The sequence below is a fragment of the Anolis carolinensis genome, chromosome 2 (genome assembly GCF_035594765.1).
Source record: "Anolis carolinensis isolate JA03-04 chromosome 2, rAnoCar3.1.pri, whole genome shotgun sequence".
Lineage (NCBI taxonomy): Eukaryota > Metazoa > Chordata > Lepidosauria > Squamata > Dactyloidae > Anolis > Anolis carolinensis.
The window spans coordinates 181,147,164-181,174,887 of NC_085842.1; the positions used below are offsets into that span (position 1 = coordinate 181,147,164).

General features: G+C 43.4%; 1 protein-coding gene across 1 annotated transcript; it reads left to right on the forward strand.

Annotated features, from left to right (window-relative positions):
* Window positions 1–1,421: 1,421 nt before the first annotated feature.
* Window positions 1,422–27,682, forward strand: emd (emerin). Its single transcript, XM_016991201.2, has 9 exons — window positions 1,422–1,745; window positions 18,973–19,062; window positions 21,458–21,550; window positions 21,642–21,725; window positions 22,009–22,089; window positions 23,740–23,820; window positions 24,259–24,362; window positions 24,457–24,509; window positions 27,036–27,682. The coding sequence occupies exons 1-9, from the start codon at window positions 1,502–1,504 to the stop codon at window positions 27,310–27,312; spliced, it is 1,107 nt and encodes a 368-aa protein (XP_016846690.2). The 5' UTR covers window positions 1,422–1,501; the 3' UTR covers window positions 27,313–27,682.
* Window positions 27,683–27,724: the final 42 nt, after the last annotated feature.

The window sequence follows — 27,724 nt, forward strand, 5'->3', positions numbered from 1 at the left end:
CGTAAATGGGCTGGCAGAACGTTGGATAAGCGAATATGTTGGATAATAAGGAGAGATTAAGGAAAAGCCTATTAAACATCAAATTAGGTTATGATTTTACAAGTTAAGCACCAAAACATCATGTTATACAACAAATTTGACAGAAAAAGTAGTTCAATATGCAGTAATGCTATGTAGTAATTACTGTATTTACGAATTAAGCACCAAAATATCACAATGTATTGAAAACATTGACTACAAAAATGCGTTGGATAATCCAGAACGTTGGATAAGTGAGGGTTGGATGAGTGAGACTCTACTGTATACTATTTAATTGATGAGTCCCTACAAAAATTGTAATTGGTTTTGAATGCTTTGAATTCTTAATATTTGAATGTTTAATATAGTTATTATGCTTTGTATGATTTTTGTCTTGTATTTTACATTAAATATGCTTTGATTTGTATTGTAGCATGTAGTGAGCTGATTTAGGTCTCATTAGGTAGAAAAGCAGGATATAAATCAAGATTTTAATTACTATTATTATTATTATTACCACTGAGATTAAACCACTGAGCTGTTCAACTTGCTGATGGAAAGGTCGGCAGTTCGAATCCAGGGAGCGGGGAGAGCTCCCACTGTTATCTCCAGCTTCTGCCAATTTAGCAGTTCAAAAACATGCAATTGTGAGTAGGTACCGCTCCGGCGGGAAGGTAACAGCACTCCATGCAGTCATGCCGGCCACATGACCTTGGAGGTGTCTATGGACAATGCCGGCTCTTCAACTTAGAAATGGAGCTGAGCACCAACCCCCAGAGTTGGACATGACTAGACTTAATGTCAAGGGGAAACCTTACCTTAACATTATTATTATTATTATTATTATTATTATTATTATTATTATTATTATTATTTTATTATGACACAACAAACAAGATAGACATTCTGGATTTTGTATCACAAAATCACAAGTTGAACACTTCCCAAGTGTGTAAGACTGTGTGATGTATTTTCGGATGATACGTGCAGATCCCAGTAGGGTGGCCTTTTGCAGTTGGCAGATCGTGATTTTGTCAATGTCTATTGTTTTCAATAGACATTGACAAAATGTCTATTATTATTATTATTATTATTATTATTATTATTATTATTATTATTATGTATCTCATGAAAACCACCACTGTGCCCCCATTTTATTATCATGGAGTTCAGCATCTACCTTTTTTGGTATCTGTGAAGGGCCTTGGGACCAAACTCCTGTGGATACCAAGGACCCACTGTATGTTCTTGGAAATTCCACAAATGCACAAAGGACACCACAGAAAAGCACACTAACATTCCCAATTGATATGTCTATGAAATGGGGGGGAACCCCTTTCACTTAAAAGCTTTCCAAAGTCTTTGCCAGAGCGTATTTTATTATCAGCTCTTTTTATCAGGTCCGATACAGGTCAAGACTCGGAGGTCGAAAAGTCTAATTCCAAAGTCTACAGATGGGTCCCAGAACCCATTGAGAGGGCTGATGGAGATGACGGACTTGCTCATTGAGGAGGCTGAGATGCAGGCTTCCTCAAGAAAACTATCAGCCCCAGCTGTAAGATCTCACTACCCTCAATGGGCCAGACATCTGGCAAGTGATTCACCTCCCCCTCATCAACAGAAGCACCCAGAACATCAAACGCTCGACCTTGGCAAAAGAATGGCGCAAACCGCAGTCCAAGGCTTTCATTCTGGGAAACCTTGCCTTTCGGAGACACTACAACCAGGTAGGCTTAAGGTTAAAAAGGTAAAGTCCAGTCATGTCTGACTCTGGGGGTTGGTGCTCATCTCCATTTCTAAGCCAAAGAGCTGGCGTTGTCTGTAGACACCTCCAAGGTCATGTGGCTGGCATGATTGCATGGAGCGCCGTTACCCTCCCGCCGGAGCGGTACCTATTGATCTACTCACATTGGCATGTTTTCGAACTGCTAGGTTGGCAGGAGCTGGAGCTAACAGCGGCCGCTCGCACCGCTCCCTGGGACCTTTCGGCCTGCAAGTTTGTTTATTTATTTATTTACAGTATTTACATTCCGCCCTTCTCACCCCGAAGGGGACTCAGGGCGAATTACAATGAACACATATATGGCAAACATTCAATGCCAACAGACAAACAACATATATAGACAGACACAGAGGTATTTAACTTTTTTTTTCCAGCTTCACGATTCCGGCCACAGGGGGAGCTGTTGTTTCACTGTCCACTAGTGACTGTACTTCCTTATTCCTTTCCTCATGTTTTTCTGGCAGTTTTTATGATGTTGTAAATTAGTTAAATTAGCCTCCCGCATAAAGCGTACCTAAATTTCCCTACTTAACAGATGCAACTGTCTTTCGGGGCTGCACAGGTCAACAGCAAGCCGGGCTATTTAATGGTCGGGGGCTTAACCCGACCCGGGGTTCGAACTCATGGCCTCTCGGTCAGTAGTGATTTATTGCAGCTGGTTACTAGCCAGCTGCTCCACAGCTCAGCGCTTTAACGCACTTCGCCACCGGGGCTCCTTAAAGTAGGCTTAGGAGAATTATTTAATAAGGCACCACATTCTGTCTGATCTTAGAAGCTAAGCAGGGTCAGCCCTGGTTAGTACTTGAGTGGGAGGCCACCAACAAATTCCTTTTATCGTGGGGAATATTTCAGAAGGAAACCACCTCTGAGTTTTCCTTGCTCAAGAAAACCTGATTAAATCCATACAAATTTTAGGCGACTTGAAGACAAACTTCTGACTTACAAACAACTCATACCACTTCATCACATGTATTAAATTCTACTTAAAATCCAGGAAGCCACTGCTCCCACTACATTTGTTTGGCTTCAAGTGTAGAAGCCTTCCTTGTGTATTTTTAAGCGTGGAGGCCAGTGTTTCGGAAGTTGGTGAGGAACTGGATTTTTTGAAATCATCTGGAAGTTTGGCCTTTTCTTTGATGTAATGGCCTTTGTCGAAAATGTGGGAGGGGAGGTTGTGGGAGAAGCTAAACCCCCTTGGGGTAGAGAAAGGCGGGATATAAATATGGCAAATAAAAGAAATAAATAGTAACAAAGTCTTATCAAGGCTGCACTGATCACAGTACAAGCCTATGAGTTCCACTCTTTTACCCTAATGAGCTGTCTAAGGTACTGAATCCCATCTTCAACATAGGTTGGGAACCTTGGATAGCGCTATTAAAGTTTTAATTAAAACCCTGAATAGACTCATTGCCTCCACCTAGGGTGCATCTGTACTGTAGAATGAATGCAGTTTGACACCACTTTAACTGTCGTGGCTCAATGCTATGTCTCCTGGGATTTGTAGTTTGGTGAGATACCAGCACAGTTTGACAGAAAAGGCTAAAGACCTTGTAAAACTGCAATGTCCCATGACTCCGTAGAATTGAACCATGTCAGTTAACATGGTGTGAAACTGCATTAAATTGATAGTGTAGATGCAGCCTTAAATAGAAATCGTCAGCTACACCTTACATTGTATTTCAACATGTTCCTGCCTTTTTTGTGATCTGGCACAGCTCCAGACTATTCCTGAATTTTATTTATTATTTATTTATTTGCAGTACAGTAGAGTCTCACACTTATCCAACATAAACGGGCCGGCAGAATGTTGGATAAGCAAATATGTTGGATAATAAGGAGGCATTAAGGAAAAGCCTATTAAACATCAAATTAGGTTATGATTTCACAAATTAAGCACCAAAACATCATGTTAGACAACAAATTTGGCAGAAAAAGTAGTTCCATACGCAGTAATGCTATGTAGTAATTACTGTATTTATGAATTTAGCACCAAAATATCACGACATATTGAAAACATTGACTACAAAAATGTGTTGGATAATCCAGAACGTTGGATAAGTGAGTGTTGGATAAGTGAGACTCTACTGTATTTATATTCCACCCTACTCACCCTGAAGGGGACTCAGGGCAGATTGCAATCCACATATACATGGCAAACATTCAGTGCCATTAGACATATAACATATAGACAGACACAGAGGCAATTTAACATTTTCCAGCTTCCGGCTTCATGAGGGTATGCTTGATTCCAGCCACAGAGGGAGCTGCTGCTTCACCATCCACTTGTGACACCGATGGTAGTACTTCCTTGATGGTAGTACTTCCTAATTCCTTTCTGCATGCTGTTGGCAGTTTAATGGTGTCATAAATTAGTTAAAATTAGCCTCCCCGCATAGAGCGGTACCTAGAATTTTCTACTCAACAGATGCAACTGCTTTTCAAGCTGCATAGATGGGCAGCGAGCTAAACTATTAACAGTCGGGAGCTCAATACGACCCGGGCTTCGATCCCATGACCTCTCAGTCAGTAGTGATTTATTGCAGCTGGCTACTAACCAGCTGCGCCACAGCCCGACCACAATTTTCCATTTATGGCCATGGTCCCAAGCTTACATTTGTGTTTTATTGGTTCCAGCCAGAAGAACCAGTTTGTTTTGTTTTGTCATTTTAAAAATAGTTTCCTTAGACAGTTCAAAAGAACTTGCTTGCGGCCTGTTTTTCTTTCTAATTATTGTTAGTTTGGACCCTGAAATAGCCCTCTTGGTCCAACCTGACTGTAATCTCATGCGTGCTTCAATGGGCATATGCACCACTGAAATCAGGCAGACTTCCCTTTGAATGAACACAGCAGGTGCTCCAGCAAAAGTCAAAGCACTCTTGAATACTATTTATGGTGGGTTGTAAACTCATATGTGTGCATACTATAGGTACCATTACATTTCCCCATAGAGCCCTGGTTCCCAATCAGAATGTACATAGTGGTCAGCTGATGACAATATAGTAAATCGCCATGAGATCTGATTCTACTGCCTCCCAAACTTTTCACACTATTAATATGGTATCGTAGTGCTGCCACTGTTTAGCATATGAAACGACTTTAAATAACACATGGCAGGTTGTATAATACTGACAAGATATATGATCTGATACTCCGCCTAAATTATCCCAACCCATTCCACTTAAACACACCTACAGGTACACACCTTCAGTAAACACGTATTGCATCAACTAAAGCAGCAGCAATCCTATATGTCCTTATCTGGAATTAAACAGTAGAGTCAGTGTAACTTACTTGAGAACAAACTGAACCTGGCAGATCTAAAATCACAGTCAGTCACATTTGGCCTAGGAGACAACGCCAAAATCTACATCTGGAGAACACTGTTCTTAGAGGATCAACCAAACTCCACCCAAATAGTGGATTTTTTAAAGTTTCTCCAGCACTCTTCGCCTGCTGCAGATCAATATTATTTGCTGCTAAAATAGCATGCATCTGCAAGATACTTTCCTTGTTTTTTTTGTTTTTTTAAAAACTATGAATATAAACTGGAAGAGCCAGTATAATACAAGGAAATGAGGAGAAAAGGAAAAGAAGTTGGCAACACCCCTAGGTATAGCCGCCTTTTATTTTAGTGTGAGCTTTCATGGATACAAATCCACTTCTTCAGCTGGAATACAGGGCTGCATTTGAAAAATTGGCTTTATAGTCACAAAAGCTCATGTTGGATTGCACTGGGATCCTTGAACCATATTGGTTACACGCAGAGGCATCCTGGGAGTAGTACTTTCCAAAGGCCTATAGGCTTCTCTGCAGGAAGAATGGAGCTCCATGGACGCCATGCGATGGAACCTTGGGAGTTGTAGTTTGTAAGGGACCCTGGGAGTAGTAGTTTCCCAAGGTCAAAAGGCGTCTCTGCAGGAAGAATGGAGCTTAACCTTGTATGAACCGCCATGGGCTCCATGTGATGTGACCTTGGGAGTTTTCGTTTGTAAGGGATCTTGGGAGTAGTAGTTTCCCAAGCTCCAAAGGTTTCTCTGCAGGAAGAATGGAGCTTAACCTTGTATGAACTGCCATGGGCTCCATGCGATGTGACCTTGGGAGTTGTAGTTCCTATGGGACCCTGGGAGTAGTAGTTTCCCAAGGCCAATAGGTTTCTCTGTGGGAGGAATGGAGCTTGACCTCATATGAACCGCCATGGGTTCCGTGCGATGTTTTCTTGGGAGTTGTAGTTTGTAAGGGATCCTGGGAGTAGTAGTTTCCCAAGGCCCAAAGGCTTTTCTGTGGGAGGAATGGAGCTCAACTTCGTATGAACCACCATGGGATGGGGCCCTGGGAGTTGTAGTTCTGATGGGATACTGAGACTAGTAGTTTCCCAAGGACCCAAGGCTTCTCTGCAGGAGGAATGGAGCCCGACCTCATATGAACCACCATGGCATGGGACCCTGGGAGTTGAAGTTCCAATGGGGTACTGAGAGTAGTAGTTTCCCAAGGGCCAAAGGCTTCTCTGTGGGAGAAATGGAGCGCAACCTCGTATGAACCGTGGGGCCCTGGGAGTTGTAGTTCTGATGGGATACTGAGAGTAGTAGTTTCCCAAAGACCAAAGGCTTCTCTGCGGGAGAATGGAGCTCGACGTCATATGAACCACCATGGCATGGGATCCTGGGAGTAGTAGTTTCCCAAGGACCAAAGGCTTCTCTGCGGGAGGAATGGAGCTAAACGTCATATGAACCACCACGGCATGGGATCCTGGGTGTTGTAGTTCTGATGGGATACTGAGACTAGTAGTTTTCCAAAGGTCAAAGGCTTCTCTGCAGGAAGAATGGAACTCGATCTCTTATGAACCACAATGGCATGGGACCCTGGGAGTTGTAGTTCTGATGGGATACTGAGACTAGTAGTTTTCCAAGGGTCAAAGGCTTCTCTGAGGGAGGACTGGAGCTCGACCTTGTATGAACCACCATGGCATGGGACCCTGGGAGTTGTAGTTCCGATAGGGGTACTGAGAGTAGTAGTTTCCCAAGGGTCAAAGGCTTCTCTGAGGGAGGAATGAAACTCGATCTCTTATGAACCACCATGGCATGGGACCCTGGGAGTTGTAGTTCCGATAGGGGTACTGAGAGTAGTAGTTTCCCAAGGGCCAGAGGCTTCTCTGTGGGAAGAATGGAACTCAATCTCTTATGAACCACCATGGCATGGGATCCTGGGAGTTGTAGTTCTGATGGGATAGTGAGAGTAGTAGTTTCCCAAGGCCCAAAGGCTTCTCTGAGGGAGGAATGGAGCTCAATCTCGTATGAACCGCCATGGGATGGGACCCTGGGAGTTGTAGTTCCGATAGGGGTCCTGGGAGTAGTAGTTTCCCAAGGGCCAAAGGCTTCTCTATGGGAGGAATGGAGCTCGACCTCGTATGAACCGCCCAGTGGTAGTGGTAGTTCCGATAGGGTACTGAGACTAGTAGTTTTCCAAGGGTCAAAGATTTCTCTGCAGGAAGAATGGAGCTCGACCTTGTGTGAACCATCATGACATGGGACCCTGGGAGTTGTAGTTCCGATGAGGTACTGAGAGTAGTAGTTTCCCAAAGGCCAGAGGCTTCTCTGCAGGAAGAATGGAGCTCGACCTTGTGTGAACCATCATGACATGGGACCCTGGGAGTTGTAGTTCCGATGAGGTACTGAGAGTAGTAGTTTCCCAAAGGCCAGAGGCTTCTCTGCAGGAAGAATGGAGCTCGACCTTGTGTGAACCATCATGACATGGGACCCTGGGAGTTGTAGTTCCGATGAGGTACTGAGAGTAGTAGTTTCCCAAAGGCCAGGGGCTTCTCTGCAGGAAGAATGGAGCTCGACCTTGTGTGAACCATCATGACATGGGACCCTGGGAGTTGTAGTTCCGATGAGGTACTGAGAGTAGTAGTTTCCCAAAGGCCAGAGGCTTCTCTGCAGGAAGAATGGAGCTCGACCTTGTGTGAACCATCATGACATGGGACCCTGGGAGTTGTAGTTCCGATGAGGTACTGAGAGTAGTAGTTTCCCAAAGGCCAGGGGCTTCTCTGCAGGAAGAATGGAGCTCGACCTTGTGTGAACCATCATGACATGGGACCCTGGGAGTTGTAGTTCCGATGAGGTACTGAGAGTAGTAGTTTCCCAAAGGCCAGAGGCTTCTCTGCAGGAAGAATGGAGCTCGACCTTGTGTGAACCATCATGACATGGGACCCTGGGAGTTGTAGTTCCGATGAGGTACTGAGAGTAGTAGTTTCCCAAAGGCCAGAGGCTTCTCTGCAGGAAGAATGGAGCTCGACCTTGTGTGAACCATCATGACATGGGACCCTGGGAGTTGTAGTTCCGATGAGGTACTGAGAGTAGTAGTTTCCCAAAGGCCAGGGGCTTCTCTGCAGGAAGAATGGAGCTCGACCTTGTGTGAACCATCATGACATGGGACCCTGGGAGTTGTAGTTCCGATGAGGTACTGAGAGTAGTAGTTTCCCAAAGGCCAGAGGCTTCTCTGCAGGAAGAATGGAGCTCGACCTTGTGTGAACCATCATGACATGGGACCCTGGGAGTTGTAGTTCCGATGAGGTACTGAGAGTAGTAGTTTCCCAAAGGCCAGGGGCTTCTCTGCAGGAAGAATGGAGCTCGACCTTGTGTGAACCATCATGACATGGGACCCTGGGAGTTGTAGTTCCGATGAGGTACTGAGAGTAGTAGTTTCCCAAAGGCCAGAGGCTTCTCTGCAGGAAGAATGGAGCTCGACCTTGTGTGAACCATCATGACATGGGACCCTGGGAGTTGTAGTTCCGATGAGGTACTGAGAGTAGTAGTTTCCCAAAGGCCAGGGGCTTCTCTGCAGGAAGAATGGAGCTCGACCTTGTGTGAACCATCATGACATGGGACCCTGGGAGTTGTAGTTCCGATGAGGTACTGAGAGTAGTAGTTTCCCAAAGGCCAGGGGCTTCTCTGCAGGAAGAATGGAGCTCGACCTTGTGTGAACCATCATGACATGGGACCCTGGGAGTTGTAGTTCCGATGAGGTACTGAGAGTAGTAGTTTCCCAAAGGCCAGAGGCTTCTCTGCAGGAAGAATGGAGCTCGACCTTGTGTGAACCATCATGACATGGGACCCTGGGAGTTGTAGTTCCGATGAGGTACTGAGAGTAGTAGTTTCCCAAAGGCCAGGGGCTTCTCTGCAGGAAGAATGGAGCTCGACCTTGTGTGAACCATCATGACATGGGACCCTGGGAGTTGTAGTTCCGATGAGGTACTGAGAGTAGTAGTTTCCCAAAGGCCAGAGGCTTCTCTGCAGGAAGAATGGAGCTCGACCTTGTGTGAACCATCATGACATGGGACCCTGGGAGTTGTAGTTCCGATGAGGTACTGAGAGTAGTAGTTTCCCAAAGGCCAGGGGCTTCTCTGCAGGAAGAATGGAGCTCGACCTTGTGTGAACCATCATGACATGGGACCCTGGGAGTTGTAGTTCCGAAGAGGTACTGAGAGTAGTAGTTTCCCAAAGGCCAGAGGCTTCTCTGTGGGAGGAATGGAGCTCGACCTCGTATGAACCATCATGGCATGGGACCCTGGGAGTTGTAGTTCCGATGGGGTACTGAGACTAGTAGTTTTCCAAGGGTCAAAGATTTCTCTGCAGGAAGAATGGAGCTCGACCTTGTGTGAACCATCATGACATGGGACCCTGGGAGTTGTAGTTCCGATGAGGTACTGAGAGTAGTAGTTTCCCAAAGGCCAGAGGCTTCTCTGTGGGAGGAATGGAGCTCGACCTTGTGTGAACCATCATGGCATGGGACCCTGGGAGTTGTAGTTCTGATGGGATACTGAGACTAGTAGTTTCCCAAGGCCCAAAGGCTTCTCTGTGGGAGAAATGGAGCTCAACCTCGTATGAACCGCCATGGGATGGGACCCTGGGAGTTGTAGTTCCGATAGGGGTACTGAGAGTAGTAGTTTCCCAAGGGCCAAAGGCTTCTCTGCGGGAATATGAACCACCATGGGCTCCCAGAGGCAGGTCCAGGAGGTCTTCCCTCTTCCCCTCCTTGCCTCTCCTTTTGGCTAAGTTTTGAGAAGCAACAACAGGAGAGGAAAGGGAGGAGGGAGTGGAGGAGCCACGCCCCGAAGTGGGGCAGGGCGGCGGCCGGGAGAGGGAAGAAGTGGGAGCCCGAGTCACTTCCCTCCCGCCTCGCCAGGCCTCGCGTGCTTTAAGGCCTCCTCAGGCTCGGTGCGCCCGGAATCGCAGGTACTCATGGCAAAGCCCCTCTTCCGCAGCCCTTCCCTCCTCCTCTCCCTTCCCCTTGCAGCCAACCCCTTCCCTCCTTCGCCTGCCTCTCCCCGACTAGCTTTCCTCCTTCTTCGCCTTCCCGCCTTTCCAACTCTCCCGTCTACACCGAGGAATGCATCTTGACTCTGCTTTCATTACCATGGCTCGCTACTAAGGGGATCCTGAGAGTGAACCTTTGTTGCCCAAGAAAGGCAGTGCCTCGCCAAACTATCGCCCCTGTTGTTTTTCATATACTAGCTTGGGTCCCCAGCAATGCCCGGGTTATTTGAAAAGGGCACTGTTCGTTTTTGTATGTTAGGTAATATCAGTGTGGTCTTATGTTACGCTATGTCTGAGGAAAAAACCCTAAATCTTTACTTTTGTTTTCATGAATGCTCCCATTAGCAAATGCATAATGATGTGGGTGAACTAAAAGGTAAAGGTTTTCCCCTGACGTTAAGTCCAGTCATGTCTGACTCTGGGGGTTGGTGCTCATCTCCATTTCTAAGCCGAAGAGCCGGCGTTGTCCATAGACCCCTCCAAGGTCATGTGGCCAGCATGACTGCATGGAGTGCATTACCTTCCCGCTGGAGTGGTACCTATTAATCTACTCACATCGGCATGTTTTTGAACTGCTAGGTTGGCAGGAGCTGGAGCTAACAGCGGGCGCTCAAGCCACTCCCGGGATTTGAACCTGGGACCTTTCGGTCTGCAAATTCAGCAGCTCAGCGCTTTAACGCACTTCGTCACCGGGGCTCCTGTGTGAGTGAACTACAATTCACAAAAATCTTGAGTTAACCTGCCCAAAACTCCACCAGTATTCACAGTTGGCCATGTTGGGTCTGTCTGCCAAATTTGGTCCAGATCCGTCATCTGCTGCGTTCAGTGTTCTCTGGATAAGGGTGAACTACAACTCCCAGATTCTCAAGGCAATCACCTGCAAAGCCTGCCAGTATTTACAGTTGGCCATATTGGGTCTGTGTGCCAAGTTTGTTTCAGATTCATCACTTGCTCGGTTCAGTGTTCTCTGAATATGGGTGAACTGTAACTCTCTAATGCTAAGGTCAATCACCCGCAAAGCCTGCCAGTATTTACAGTTGACCATGTTGGGTCTGTGTGCCAAGTTTGGTCCAGATCCATCACTTGCTGGGTTCAGTGTTCTCTGAATACGGGTGAACTATAACTCTCTGATGCCAAGGTCAATCACCCGCAAAGCCTGCCAGTGTTTACAGTTGGCCATGTTGGGTCTGTGCTCCAAGTTTGGTCCAGATTAATCACTTGCTGGGTTCAGTGTTCTCTGAATACGGGTGAACTATAACTCTCTAATGCCAAGTTCAGTCGCCCCAAATTGGCAGCGTTGGGTCTGTGTGCCAGGTTTGGTCCAGATCCGTCATTGGTGGGATTCAGAGGGCTCACAGAATACAGGTGAACTATAACTCCCAGAGATAAAGATCAATCACCTTCAAAGTCCACCAGTATTCCCAGTTGGCCATATTGAATTTGTGTGCCAAATCTGGTCCAGATCCATCATCAGATGGGTTCAGTGTTCTCTGAATACAGGTGAACTATAACTCCTGGATGTCAAGGTCAATCACCCCTATACCCTGGCAGTATGCAAATTTGGGCATGTTGGGTCTGTGTGCCAAGTTAGTTCCAGGTCCATTGTTGGTGGGGTTCAGAGTGCTCATAGACAGCAGGTGAACTATACATCCCAATCCCTACAACTCCTATAAATCATGGTGAATTCTCCCCAAAACACTTCTGTATGTTCAGTTGCTGATCAATTCCTCTGTTTGCTGTGTGCCATAGGAAAAGGTAGAAAAGGGTTAAGGGAGAGGCAGTGGGTGGGGCCATGCAAATAGAGAGAGAAAGGAACAGTGGGATGTGCTCGCTGTAACCTGCAATGTCCTGGGAGGGAGTGACTTGGTGGCTCCACAGCACTGGGAACTATAGCTTGTCTGTGGAGGCCGGAGGCTGTCTGTGTGAGCAGAAACCTGTGCCACAAACACACATACTATTTTCATTTTTATTATGTGTATAGATATCCTTCTTTCTCTCGCTAAAAAAAGACCCAACGTTAAAACGATACATAGGCAGCGTCTACCACTATGCTGGCTGTTGTATTTGATCACATGTCGGACAATTCCATAACTTTGAGCCATGGCTATTAATGCGGTGTCAAAGTGATATAATTCTGCAGTGTGGATCCAGCCTGAACAGCCAATTGAGGCTACCTTGTAAGCCATGGCCAATGGAGTTTTTTCTTTTAGGAGAAACGCATGAAATGTTTGGTCAGCAAGTGGTGTCCGTAAGGTCTGCTTCCTCCCCAGTTGTGCTGTCCTAAGCATTTATGTCTCCCTCCCCACCCCTCTTTCTTTATCTTTATCTCTTTTGCGGCTTTGGCCTCCTCAGCTGGGCGGGCAAAGTTGAGTAGAGTAGGGCGTCCCTTGCTTTCAAAAAACTTGGCATCTGTCACCCGTAGGCTCCTCCCTCCGCCAGTTTCCTTTTTTGACTTTCCCTGCCTGCAAAAGGGTGGGTGGAGAGCGGGAAGTTTTTCTGGAGCCTGCCCTTGGAAAATCAGGTTCCTGCTGCTTGCACGTCTCAGGTTTCTTCCTGCAACATCTCTTCTTTGGAGAACTGTATACCTTTTAGGGGAGTTTCATGTCTATTTTCTAAGCCATGGGTGCTTAGTAGACCCTCTGTTTGCATCTTCACATGAGATTTGTGAACTGCTTTCACTTCTGAAGTTTGGGAAAGTTACGTCTTTGGGATAACAGCCCCCATGGCTTCTCATTCTCCCGTTCCTAGGTGCCTCAAATGCTGTTCCCTTCCAGTTCAGTATGAAACTTGTCAAATTGTTATGAATAACTTTTCAATAACTTTAAAGCATCTTTTTATTGCAATTTCAGTATGAGAAGTACAGTAGAGTCTCACTTATCCAAGCTAAACGGGCCGGCAGAAGCTTGGATAAGCGAATATCTTGGATAATAAAGAGGGATTAAGGAAAAGCCTATTAAACATTAAATTAGGTTATGATTTTACAAATTAAGCACCAAAACTTCATGTTATACAACAAATTTGACAGAAAAAGTAGTTCAGTACGCTGTAATGTTATGTTGTAATTACTGTATTTACGAATTTAGCACCAAAATATCACGATATATTGAAAACATTGACGACAAAAATGGCTTGGATTATCCAGAGGCTTGGATAAGTGAGATTCTACTGTATACCAGAACATTTACAGAACAAGAGAGAATGACATTAGACATTCAGATATACAGATTATATGTAACCACATTGGATTCACAAACAATCTACAGTTACATTGGCTGACAAACAGACAAAGGGGGTTACATTTTCACTCAGCATTCACACACATGTACGTGCATTCACCATCATGCACACATCCAAATATTACCATATCCTTTCTCCCTCCTTGGAGAAGCACCTGCTTAGGCCAGGTCCTGCTTTCCCTGCAGCCTGCCAACGCAAAATTCCAAAATGCCAAAACTTCAAAACTCCAAAATGTATCATTTTTTCCCCTAAGAACAATGCCAAGGATCAGACCCCTGTTTCCATTCCTCAGAACTGACACCCCGCAACACATATCATGACTCCAAAATGCACTCATTCCTCTTCCCATGAGAAAAGGAGGCCCAGTGACCAGACTGCGTTCCATTGCATATCTGCCACTTTGTCATACACCGTCTCTACTGAGCTTAGCGGATGAATAGCTTCGCTGTCTGTCACACTTTCTGAATTGTCATAAGGTCATTTATATAGCAATATTTTGCTGATGTTGTCCCAAAGTTGTAAATGAATGATAGATGTATTCCATCCTGGCTCCATCTCAGTTTCCTGGACCAGATGTTGACTCTTCTTGATTGGTGTTGGCCTTGTGTTGACTTCCTTCTTAACAATTGTAAACATTTCCTTAACTTAAAAGAGCCATTGTCTCTGCCCCAAAAGCTCATTAAATCAGCAAATATTGACAGATGTAAACAGATATAAACATTTCTCTTATCATTGTCACAGTTCTTATCACAGTTTACTAGGCAGGTCAACTATTTCAGGTCTCATTAGCAACTTTTAATAACAATTCAACAAGCAGGTAGTTAGTCATTGCAGGCCTTAATCTTCGGATTGATGTCTCCAGAAATTTAGCTCTCATTCATTCATTCCTTCCATACAGTTCATTCATACCATATATCATATTTTTCCCTGTGACACATTTGATGGGATACGGCCTAAATATATTGAAGGCATCAGATCTCAAAGGATTGTGACAGCTAAGGAGAGTCAATTGTGGGTAGCACCTGGATGGGAGACCACCAATGATCAGGTGCTAAAGGCTATATTTCGGAGGAAGGAATGGGAAAAACACTTTCCAGTATTCCTTACCTTAGAAAATCCTGAGAAATTCAAGGGGATGCTATAAATCAGTAAGCCACTTGGCACACTTGGTATAATGGATCTTTTTGTTTTTGGTGCGCCCTGGTGTTAAGGAAAAGGTTTTTTATTTTTACACACAACATAATTAAGGACTTGTAGACATGCTACTGCTTATTATGGGTATAACCTATACAGTAGTATTAATTCATATGGCCAGTATATCAGTCTTACCACCCTCATCTTTCAATTGCTGTCACCAGATTGAAAAAGATTTTTTTTCTGTTATAGACCATTCCAGGACAAAAAAGTACTCTCACAAAAAATGGTAGCCTTGCATAACTAGTTTAAAATTATTTCTGAGAGTGGCACAAGCTTTCTAAAGTTTAAGGAAGTTTGCACTTGGAAATTACATATTTTCGTGGTTATGTGACGAATGCCCATCAAAATTTGCCCATCCAAGATTGTCAGGGAAATAATCTGAATCTTGTACAGCATCTTTTTTTTCCTCTTGGGCATTGGTGGATGATAAAGTAAAGGTAAAGATTTCCCTTGACATTAAGTCCAGTCGTGTCCGACTCTAGGGGTTGGTGCTCATCTCCATTTCTAAGCTGAAGAGCCTGTGTTGTCCGTAGACACCTCCAAGGTCATGTGGCTGGCATGACTGCATTGGAGTGCCGTTACCTTCCCGCTGGAACGGTACCTATTGATCTACTCACATTTGCATGTTTTCAAACTGCTAGGTTGGCAGAAGTTGGAGCTAACAGCAGGCGCTCACTCCTCTCCGCGGACTTGAACCTGGGACCTTTCAGTCTGCAAGTTCAGCTTTAACACACTTCGTCACTGGAGGCTCCTTGGAGGATGATAGAAGGGAGAAATTAGAGAAGGAGGGACAAAAAGCACATTCTGTTATCTAGGACTTCAAAAAAAGTGAGAGGGAGAATTAGGTCTTTTTTTAAAAATGCAAACCAAAACATTTTAGCAAAACTTTATTTGCAGTTCTTCAAAGAGGTTCAGATTGAATCTTGTAAATATATTTTCAAGCGCAAAGTTGAATACCTTGCTTTGAAGATCCAGCATTGAGTTTGAGTATTGGACTACACCTCTGGAAACCAGGGCCCAAATCCCTCTCTCATCCTCAGAGGAAGGCAAAGTGAAACCCGCTCTGAACAAATCTCGTCAATAAAACCTTGTGATAGGTTTCGCTTAGGGTCACCATAAGTCAGAAACAACTTGAAGACTATATGGGAAAATAAATAGGAGAAAATACAAGACAATGACTAAGAAGAAATTGGGGAAAGGGAAGTAAAACTAAAGAAGAACTGTACTCTACGGCAGGGAAGAATAATGGAAGCAAAAATTACCCCCTTTCACTCCTAATCCCTTCCCCGGTTTTTCCCCTTTTTTTCTCCCCCTCTTTCCTCCCCTCCCCCCCCCCCCCGCCTATTTCTAAAAAAACCTTTCTTTCTCTTACCCCAAATCAACCTTTCCCTTTCTGTCCCATAAACCCAGATCCCCACCCAGTTATCCGATGACTTTCTATTTTAGTATGTATTACCTGAAAACTTAATAAAAATACTTTAAAAAAGGAAACAGCTTGAAGACACACAACAATAAACCTTGCTTTTAGTTGTGTGCCATGTTTGGTAATATTTGCTACATTCCAATCTGATTTAGCTATCTGTATTTATGTATTTATTTATTTACAGTGTTTATATTCTGCCCTTCTCACCCTGAAGGGGACTCAGGGCGGATCACAGAGCATACATATGCGGCAAACATTCAATGCTGTTTTATATAGACAAGACAGACAATTGAACATAGATAGAGGTATATAGGCTTTCCCATCTTCGGCTTCATGGAGGCTTGTGCTCAGTTCCGGACACCGGGAGGGGGATGCTGTCGCTCTATCTCCCTGCCGAAGAGCTTTGTTCATAACTTCCTCCTTTTGAATGTATCACCTGTATTTTCCTGGCATATCCTTATGGGGGCCTTAATACCTCCTTGCTTTTAAGCGGTCCCTATTTATCTACACACATTTTGCTTTCAATCTGCTAGGTTGACAGAAGTTGGTCTAAAGGTCAGGAGCTCACCCTGACCCGGGCTTCTAACTATCAGCCTTTTGACTGACAAGATTTATTGCAGCTGTTGGTTTAACCTCCTGTGCTAAAGCCTGCCCCTGATCTACGGTATACAGTAGAGTCTCACTTATCCAACATAAACGGGCCAGCAGAACGTTGGATAAGCGAATATGTTGGATAATAAGGAGGGATTAAGGAAAAGCCTATTAAACATCAAATTAGGTTATGATTTTACAAATTAAGCACCAAAACATCATGTTATGCAACAAATTTGACAGGAAAAGTAGTTCAATACGCAATAATGCTATGTAGTAATTACTGTATTTACGAATTTAGCACCAAAATATCACGATGTATTGAAAACATTGACTACAAAAATGCGTTGGATAATCCACAATGTTGGATAAGTGAGTGTTGGATAATGAGACTGTACTGTATTTAGGATACAACCCTTTTTTTAAAAAAACTGGTATATATACCTCTGTATTTTTCCTAATCACATATTTCAGTTCAGCTTTTTAGTGGACTACTTGAATGGGACTGTGTATCTGTGTGGATTGTTAAAGATTCCTCCAAGATGTCCAAAAAAATTCCAGTAGTAAAAACGAACCCCTTGAAATATTTGAGTAGGAAAAACTAGAGAATGAAATGTAACCAAATGCCTACTGAACCTTTTGCAGGAGCACCTAAAAATGGAGTCTGGAAGTGAGAGTTTTTAAATACTTTCCAGATGTTGAAGGGCTGTTGTTCAAGATACATTGTGCCTAAATGAAAGATCAGCTTTTTTTCTCCTGTTCTATCAACAGACTAAAAAGGCCTCACTCCTGGAAAACATTTCAGTAGACCGTTCCAGCAAATTAATTGCTAAACTTGGGTTGTAGAACAAAACAAATACAAACATTTTTTAATTGACACAGTAGTAATAGCTCAACATAATTTCTAATATACCAATAGCAAATATCTGGTTACAGGTTGCTGTAAATGCCCTGGAACCCAGAGACTCTATGTAATGTGTTGTTTTATTGAAATCCCTAGAAGACTTTTTCAGGATGCTATACAAAAAGCAAAAAAGAAAACTGAGCGGGGTAGAAGGGTTTAAATCCTATTTCCCACACTTGGGAAATTATATGCCTCACCTATGAACTTTGCCATTCATGTACAACTTTTGTATCAATAAACTGAGTTGCATTTACTCCACTGCCCAGCTCTGCTCAAGCATGATCACTTGCCAGCTTTCTGTAGATGATAAGGAATCCAGCCTTTGAAGAGTGTCTAGTTCTCTTATGAAAGGTTCTCTTTCACACTTAAGTCTAGCTGTTGGCCCCCATGTCACCAGGACAGTGTATTTGCTTTGGGTTTTAGCCTGTGTTTTAAAGCGGCTCTCTGATGTCCTGTATTTTTCTTTTCTTAAAAAAGAGGTAGATTTCAGAACTATGGCTAGTTCCTTTCTAAAATTTGACTAAAATCTGGAGTAGCTTTTCACCACGGCACTGACACAGGGGGACACTTGCTTGTACTATGAAACCAAAAGTACAGACTTTGTCTTGACTGTTTTTCTCATCTTTGATTGCTAAAGAACATGTAGAAAAGCCCTGGGAAGGGATTTATTTAGAGCTTACAAACATTTCTGCTTCTTCTATTGTGATTATGTTAAATGGCTAAAGAAGTGTTATCTTCGCAATGTTATGTGATCAAGAAAATGTATCAAATTAATTCATGAATTATTACTTTTTGTATATCCCTTGTCCAAAGTGCTTGGAACCTGAATTGTATTGGGTGTGTGTGTGTGTGTGTGTATGTGTGTGTGTGTGTGTGTGTGTGTGTGTGTGTGTGTGTATATATATATATATATATTGGGGGGGGACTTTGAAATACTTCATTTTTTATATACAGTAGAGTCTCACTCATCCAACATAAAAGGGCTGTCAGAATGTTGGATAAGAAAAAAGGTTAGATGATAAGGAGGGATTAAGGAAAAGCCTATCAAACGTCAAATTACATTATGATTTTTTTTATATATTATGTAGTTTGTAACCTGGTTTCTCCTGCCATAGAACCCAAGGCAACTTAGAAAAATAACTTTATCTTAGTTAAAGGGGTAATGTTACAAAAGAGAAAGCCCATCACCAAACATCTGATGGAGTATTTTGTTATCAGTTCTTAAGTCTGTAGTTAATTGATTGATTTGTATGATTTGTGTACTTATGTTCATTATTGCACTATGTTTATTTGTTTTATGGTTTTAAGTTGTTGTACGGTTTTCTTGCTATGTTGGAAACCATCCTGAGTCCCTTAAGGAGATAGGGCGGTATATAAACGAAGTATTATTATTATTATTATTATTATTATTATTATTAAAGTTTGTGCTGTCTCTACTTTCTGTTAAGGCCATTGCACATAACATACTGATTCTCCTCTTTTGTTACTCTCCACTGCCTTTTTGCAGGTAGCAGCATGGAAGAATATAAAGGTCTGACAGATAATGAACTTATTGCACGTTTGAAGAAGTACAATATCTCACATGGACCTCTTGTTGGTATGTATGTCAGTACAGTGCTCCCTCACTTATCACTGGGGTTAGGTTCCAGGACCACCCGCAATAAGTGAAAATCCGCGAAGTAGGGACACTATTTATTTTAATATTTATACATTATCTTAGTAGTTATACACTATTTTAAGACTTTATCAACCAATCGTGTGTTGATAAATCACCTCCTTCTCCTCCCATTGCCGCTTGGCCTCCTTTTCTCTCCCTTTGGCTTCTCCTTCCTCCCTTCCTTAGGCTGTAAATTGTAATTTTTTATTATTTATAACAGTCTTTTAGAGTTTATGGAAAAACTGCAAAACAGCGAATCCGCGAAAAGTGAACCGTGAAATAGTGAGGGAACACTGTTTTACAACTGGCTGCAAGAGTGGTAAAATAATGCTTGGGATGTACAAAGGAAAAGTAGAAGACCAGAAAAGAGACTGGGATAATAATTAATTGGTAAAGTACAAAGATGAAAAGATAATAATAGTAATAAATAAATAAATATGATTTCTACCCTGCCACCATCTCCCTGAAGGGCCAACAAAATACAGAAAAGTATTTTCTGAAATGATAAAAACCACAGAATTACAACCACACACATACATAATTACAGTGTAAAACATTAAAATTCATAAAATGCAGTCATAGCTGCAGATGAAAACAAGTTGTTTCAATTAACAAAGCCCAGTGCCTCTTACGGTAGAAGGGGAAGGATGTTAATCTGCCTGTTGTCTGATTTACGTCCCTACATTTTTGCACATCAGCTATTTCTTCCCAAACTTCAAATACTGGGGGCGAGCAGGAGGAAAAATGTCTAAAGCAGACAGGGACAAATTGACTGGATCCAATTTATATTCCTTCAACAAATTTTCATTTTGAAAGTAAAAATCACCCATCTCAGTCAAAAATTTGAGTAGAAGAAGCTGCAAATCCAAAAAAAATATGGTTAACTCTGTCATTGTCCCCTGTGGCTTTAAGAGAAGAGGGGAAAAGAAAGACACAGTCTGAGGCCTTTCCTACACTGCCATATAAAATCCAGATTTTTTTTTTTGTGTCAGGAGCAACCGGAGTTGCTTCTGGAGTGAGAGCATTGGCCGTCTGCAAGGACGTTGCCCAGGGGACGCCCGGATGTTTTGATGTTTTACCATCCTTGTGGGAGGCTTCTCTCATGTCCCCGCACGGAGCTGGAGCTGATAGAGGGAGCTCATCCACGCTCTCCCCGGGTGGGATTCGAACCTAGCAGCTTTCAGGTCAGCAACCCAACCTTCAAGTCACGAGGCTTTTATCCCCTAGGCCACTGGAGGCTCCACTAAATCCAGATTATCTGCTTTGAACTGGATTATATGGCAGAGTAGACTCCTATAATCCAGTTCAAAGCAGATAATGTGGATTATTTGTTTTGATAATCTTGATTATATGGCAGTAGAAGGAGCCAGAAAGAGGAGAGCTGCATATCATGAATAAACAACAGCAGCTGGTAGCCTCTGTGTTAACTGGACAGTCTGTCCACACCAAGGTTTTTTCTGCCCATGAAGTGAGGTGCTCAAGATGCTGAGCCCCATCCCCAAAATTGGTTTAACTTTCGGGATAAAACCTTTAACATCAAACTAAAACCCAAAGTGGAAGTCCACCAGATACAGATGTGAAGAGCCGCAGCCTTCTCAGGAGGTTTTTAAATAGAGTCTTGATAGCCATCTGTTGGGAGTGTTTTGATTGTGTATTACTGTATGGCAGAAGTAGATCAGACTATGTGGCCCTGGGGAGAACTTCTAACTATGGTTCTCAGTCCGTAGATCTTGTTGGCTGAATGAGGCATGCTTTCTCGAAAGGGTCAGATAATCTTGGCACAGGGCTGGTAGGAATGTTTGAAGGTGGTGTGACTTTGGGGAGGAAGCAGCCCTTTGATACGAGGCATTTGAGTGCATCTGAGATTGTCAAGGGAGGAGCCTGATATTTGGCAGAAGATTGAGGAGTGTGTGGGAGGGATTGGGAGACTGCAGGCTAGGAATGGAAGTGACGTAGTTCCGCAGAAGTGCAAAGGTGGGAATGCTAGGAATTACAGCCCAACTATATCTAGAGGTTGCTTTGCATCTTTCGGGCTTTATGGCCATGTTCCAGAAGCTTTCTCTCCTGACGTTTCGCCCACATCTGTGACAGGCATCCTTAGAGGTTGTGAAGTACTGGACCTCACAACCTCTGAGGATCCCTGCCACAGATGTGGGTGAAACGTCAGCAGAGAAAGCTTCTGGAACATGGTCATACAGCCCGGAAGAATCACAGCAACCCAATGATTCCGGCCATGAAAGCCTTCGACAATATCTGGAGAGTTGTATGGTTCTCACTTCAGCTGCAGACTTTTGTCAGTTTGATTTAAATCTCCAAATGGGATTCCTTCCTTTAGGAACAACTCGGAAACTTTATGAAAAGAAAGTCTACGAATACGAGAAAGAACGAAAACCACTGTCTTCATATCGAGAGTCAGGGTCCTACACAGGTGAGAACTGGGCAGAAATGGTTACAATTTCAGCTTCCTTGTAAGGCACTAACACTCTCCCCCACTTTGCCTTGTGTTTTTGCCCATGCAGAGCCAAGTAGCACCAGTGAAAGCTACGTACGAGAGACTTTTGTGAGTCCACGGAGCAGGGAAACTCTCAGCTATGGACGAGAAGGTGGGGCAATTTTCTCTAGAGAGAATTCCTATATTGAAAGTCACCAGGGGCAAAGGAAATAAGTTATGAATTAGAAGAACATTCAGAAGATATTTGGGGGGGGGGGGGGGAGTAAGGAGGGCAGCTCTGTCAGGTTTAAACAGAAGAGTATGTCAAAGGGAAAGGGGTGTATGTGCGTATGAGAGAGTAAATAATACATGTTATTAACTGCAGGTGACTGTTAGTAAATGATAGATAATATATAGCACCAAACAAAATGTTTCTCTATTCTTTCTCTTCCCAGCTCTTGGCTCTGGAAGGGTTTATGTCAGAGAAAACTATGACTCTCCAAGAACTGAGGAATATTACTCTTATAGAAATGAAGGTAGGTGTTTGTATGGGGAGTCTTTGACAGAAGGCAGGTGGGTTGTGTTAGACAAAGGGCCATGAAGGAGGAGAGATTACTTATTTTGGCAAAAGCCATCTTCCAGTTTTCTTGCTATGTCGCATGTCAGACTCATCATCTCATCTCAAAATAAACTCAATGGCCTACATTTTCTCACTTTGTTTCAACACAGTATTTTTAAAATCTTGCTGAATCTAAACTGCCCAGTTCTGAGAACATTTAATTGCACTTAATCTACCCAGCTTCTGCCAACATAGCAGTTCAAAAACATGCAAATGTGAGTAGATTAATAGGTACCACTCCAGCGGGAAGGTAATGCACTCCATGCAGTCATGCTGGCCACATGACCTTGGAGGTGTCTGTCTATGGACAACGCTGGCTCTTTGGCTTAGAAATGGAGATGAGCACCAACCCTCAGAGTCAGACACGACTGGACTTAATGTCAGGGGATAACCTATACCTTTACTAATCTACCCATGAAGTTTATGAAATTTAACTTTGAAGCTCCGGAAGGTAAAGGTTGAAACCTCAGGAACCCTGAATATCCCAATGGGTGACTTTGAGTAAGTCAGATTCTCTCGATCAAACTTCCTCGAATAAACCTTGCCGAGAAAACTCAATGAGAAGGTCACAATAAGTCAGAGTTGATTTGGAGGGATATAACCACAACAAAGTGCTATAGTAGTGTACCTTTCATTTTAATAACAGCTAGGATGTCAAGGATGTGAAATGCTCCTCCTAGGACCAAATTATTTGCTTATGTGGACTTGTAGTAGCATTTGCTGCATCTGACTGAATGAAACCAGGCAACAGAAACACATATTTGATGTCTAGAAAGGAAGAACAATTTGCTCTCGGGTTCAAGCGTCTTTTTGGAGGCACTGTTGATCTATAAAGGTAAAGGTAAAGGTTTTCCCCTGATCTTAAGTCCAGTCGTGTCTGACTCTGGGGGTTGGTGCTCATCTCCATGTCTAAGCCAAAGAGCCGGCATTGTCCGTAAACACCTCCAAGGTCATGTGACCGGCATGACTGAATGGAGTGCCGTTACCTTCCCGCCGAAGCAGTACCTATTGATCTACTCACATTTGCATGTTTTCAAACTGCTAGGTTGGCAGAAGCTGGGGCTAATAGCAGAAGCTCATCCCGCTTTCTGGATTTGAACCAGCAACCTTTCGGTCAGCAAGTTCAGCATCTCAGCAGTTTAATCTGCTGCGCCACGGGGGGGCTCCTTATACACTTATACATCTTCCCTAAATAGAGTCTTAAAGCATCAATATCTACAAATTATTATTATTGTTATTATTATTTAAATTATGGAATCTGAAAAAGTCAGAAGCAGTTTGTTGTGTGCCTTCGGGGGTTTTTTCTGACTTATGGAGAACCTGAGGTGAAAATCTCACAAGATTTTCTTGGCAAAACTTGTTCAAAGGCAGTTTGCCATTGCTTTCCTCTGATTCTGAAAGAGTGTGACTTGCCCAAGGTGAGTTTTTATACCCAAGCAGGGATATGAACCCTGGTCTCCAGAATCATAATTCAGTGCTCAACTCATTGTATATCAGGCTGACTTTCCCACAAGGAATACCTTTCACTAATATGTAATTTACCCCTTTCCCCTCTTTGCTTTTCTAGATTCCAGTCCCAGCAAGTCCTACCTGAGTCATAATTATGGTTTGTCCCATAATGAAGAACAGTCCAGCTATGCTCCAAAAGGTAGAACAGAATGGAATTGCAAGTATAAGATTGTAAAAAATTGGGTTTTCATAGCAACCAAGCTGTATTAGTGCAGTTAACGCTGGGTGGTCTGAAGATAGACCATGCCCATCTAATAAATCTTCCTGTGAAAAAGGAAAGAATTGCTGACATGTTGTCACTGAATGGCTTAACACCTGCAACAAGAAAAGATTTTTTCCTGCCCCTAATCTGAAATAAAAAACGGGAACTGCAGATCTAACCAAAAGTGGGGGGTTTTGTGCATGTAGAAAGTTAATGGCACGTCTGTTCATTTTTTAAAAATTGAAAACAAGTTTGGTGGCTCAGAATTTTCGAATTCTAAACATCATGTGCCAGTTGGTGGATCGTATGTTTCGACAAACAAACTTCAAGTTTCTTCTTGTTCATTCCAATTCTGGTGACTCTCTCTTATCTCAGATTGGGACATCAATTCTTCGGAGACTTCAACATCTTTCTACCGCCAGTCTGCATCATCATTAAGCAGTGATGTTCTTCCAGGGTCAGTGAGTGCCCGCCAACCGGTAAGTTGTCTTCCTTCATCTGCGGAGAGATTAAAGAAGCTACCCACATCAAGAAAGGGTCCTTATGCTGACAAGGACCTTTTTTTCTTTGCAGATTGCAGAGCCATATCCCTACAGTTCCAGTCGGCATGATCTGTCAACTGAGAGGTAATTAGGGATTGAGGAAAGTAGTTGGCTTTTTGACTTTTACCCAGACATCTGTGACATGTTTTACATGGATGGTCCTCCAAATGCCAAGATCCTCATTACTGATTGTGCTAGCTAAGGTTTCTACCGTGTTTCCACAAATATAAGACAATGTCTTATATTAATTTTTTGCTCCCAAAGACACGCTAAGTCTTATTTTCAAGAGATGCCTTATTTTGCTCCCTCCTCCTCACCTGAGGAAGGCGCGCTGAGGCTGTTAGGAATTGTGGGAGTAGAAGTCCAAAACATCTGGAGGACCCAAGTTGGTCCATGCCTGTTTTAGCTGCTAGGCCTCCCTCAATTCAGCAGTGTCTGGAGGACTTTACAATTCCCACTATTGTAGATGTCACTAGCCGTTGGTTTGCTCTGTTGCAACAGTGAGCCTTGCTTTACATGCCTGGTCATTCATTTTATCGGTATTAAGAAAAACATTCTGCATTAAAAGAAAGGCAGTCCATAATTCTATTTGATTCAGGGCCCTACTGCACTTCCATATAATCGAGAATATCAAGGCAGATAGTCCACATTATTTGCTTTGAACTGAATTATCTGAGTCTACACTGCCAGGAGCCCTCGGTGGCGCAGTGGGTTAATCCACTGAGCTGCTGAATTTGCTGCCCAAAAGGTGGCCAGGTATGAATCCGGGGAACGGGGTGAGCTCCCGTTATTAGCTCCAGCTTCTGCCAACCTAGCAGTTCGAAAACATGCAAATGTGAGTAGATTAATAGGTACCACTCCAGCAGGAAGGTAACGGCGCACCATGCAGTCATGCTGGCCACATGACCTGGGAGATGTCTATGGACAACGCCAGCTCTTTGGCTTAAAAATGGAGATCATCACCAGCCCCCAGAGTCAGACACGACTGGACTTAATATCAGTGGGAAACCTTTACCTTTGCCCTGTCAGATAATCCAGTTCAAAGCAGATAATCTGAATTTTATACAGCTGTGTAGAAGAGGCCTCAGACTGTGATGTCATTAGGGTTGGTGTCACTTAGTGTGGTAACCCATGAGCCTCCTTCTGTACCAGACCAGACCACAAGGCGGTAGCTAAAACACCAGGAAATCTTATAAAATAAGAAACTATCAAACAGATAGCAGCAACAGAAATTGCATATGCATTCAAAACCATGTGGTTGTAATTTTGTAATAATGGAATCTCTGGCCAGAGAACATGCACATTAGAAGGTTCAAAAGTAAATTAGCATAACGCATCAGCCTCATTGGTATATTGATACAATAGATGTAAAATGAGATTATGAAAAAAAATCTTATTTCTATCTGCAGGGATTTTTGAAACTAAAATAATAATCTGCTGAAACACTGCGCCAAAATTGTATAGACAGTCCTTTTGGTGTCACTCCCCCTGGTGGTGTCACTGAGTGCAGATTAAGGTAAAGGTAAAGGTTTCCCCTGACGTTAAGTCCAGTCATGTCTGACTCAGGTTGGTGCTCATCTCTATGTCTAAGCTGAAGAGCCAGCGTTGTCCGTAGACACCTCCAAGATCATGTGGCCGGCATGACTGCATGGAGCGCCGTTACCTTCCCGCCGAAGCGGTACCTATTGATCTACTCACATTTGCATGTTTTCGAGTACAGATTGCAACCCCTGAATTCCTTAATGATGCCATTAGGTTCAGCCTCACTGAAGAATCCCACTGCAGTTGCTTGGAAATAATAGAAGATATCCTCTTGGGTGAGCAGAAGAAACATGGGACAGGAACAAAAAGAAGAGACATACCCAAATGTGGGAATACAATGGCCATGCAATCACTATTTTGTTGGTACTAGCATTTTCAAATTAAAAAACAAGATGTTATCTTCTTTGGGAGCTGACTAAACTGGCAAACAGTGGAGAGGTTGGAGAATTGCTTGTGTGTTTGTTCCATAATAGCTGCATATAAGTCTGCATATAGTACTTGTTATTGTACCATAGGAGCCCCAGTGGTGCAGCGGATTAAACCGCTGCGCTGCTGAAATTGCTGACTGAAACGGTGATTCGAATCCAGGGAGCGGGGTGAGCTCTTGATGTTAGCCCCAGCTTCCGCCAACCTAGCAGTTCAAAAACATGCAAATGTGAATAGATCAATAGGTACAGCTCCAGCGGGAAAGTAACGGCACTCTATGCAGTCATGTTGGCCATATGACCTTGGAGGTGTCTATGGTCAACGCCGGCTCTTCAGCTTAGAAATTGAGGTAAGCACGAACCCCCAGAGTCAGACATGATTGGATCTAATGTCAGGGGAAACCTTTACCTTATTGTACCATAACCAGTACAGGTCCAAAGCCATCACCCAGGAGTACTTTGATTGTGTCTTCCTGAATGGTAGGGTGTTGGGTTAGACGATCCTTGTGACCCCTTCCAGCATTATGATTCTATGAAATCAATGCTGCGCTCAGGAAACAATTTTAAATAGGGCCCTGGTTGGGTGAGATGGAAGGTGGTGACAAAACTTGGAATGATCTTTCTGCTTTGGTATTTCTTTCAGGGACAGCAGTTCATACCAGAGCGTCTTCCAACGGAAATCATCTGGTCTGTCCTCTCTGGGTGTAGAGCCACGTCGTGCCATCCACCCTGAGCGCCAGGCCCAAACAGCAGCAGCAGCAGCAAAGGCTTCAGATAGAAGTGCAGGCACCAAGCGCTACTTACCCCTCTGGCTCCAGCTCCTGGTCTTTATTCTGCTGGCTGGCTTCTTGGCCTTTGTCTACTTCTACCTGCAAGATGGTGCTAATGACAACCCTTTTGCAAAATATTTTAAGCAGTGAGTCCTTGAAGCCTCAGGCACGTTGTATGTTCCAATGAGCCTGGAATATTTTATAGTATTTCTTAAACCCCAAAGTGAAATGGTGTATTGGGGTTAGGGGTGCGTGAGGGCATCTCACTAACTTCTCTGAATTATGGCAGCTCCCCACCCTTCTCCCCATCCCTTAAATCACCTATCGTGGGGCATTTAATCATCTATTTTTGTAGCTTCTGCTTTATAATCAGGGTGTGGGTTGGCAGAATGGTTGGGGTCCTTTTCCTCCAAAGGAGATAAGACATATAAGAAAGAAGACCAATGTAGACTATCAACAGCTTTAAAATATAAATAATTGTATGGAATTTCCAATAAACTCCACTGATTTTTTTTCTAAAGTGCCCCCTGTTTCATCATTTCATCACAGCCTCACTCATTCC

What these genes read in the sequence shown, in the direction of transcription:
- emd (XM_016991201.2), top strand. Translation starts at nt 1,502, where the DNA reads ATGGAGATGACGGACTTGCTCATTGAGGAGGCTGAGATGCAGGCTTCC. An exon ending in TTCGGAGACACTACAACCAG is followed by an intron (nt 1,746 to 18,972) that starts GTAGGCTTAAGG and finishes GCCTTTTTGCAG; the next exon opens with GTAGCAGCATGGAAGAATAT. An exon ending in CATGATCTGTCAACTGAGAG is followed by an intron (nt 24,510 to 27,035) that starts GTAATTAGGGAT and finishes TATTTCTTTCAG; the next exon opens with GGACAGCAGTTCATACCAGA.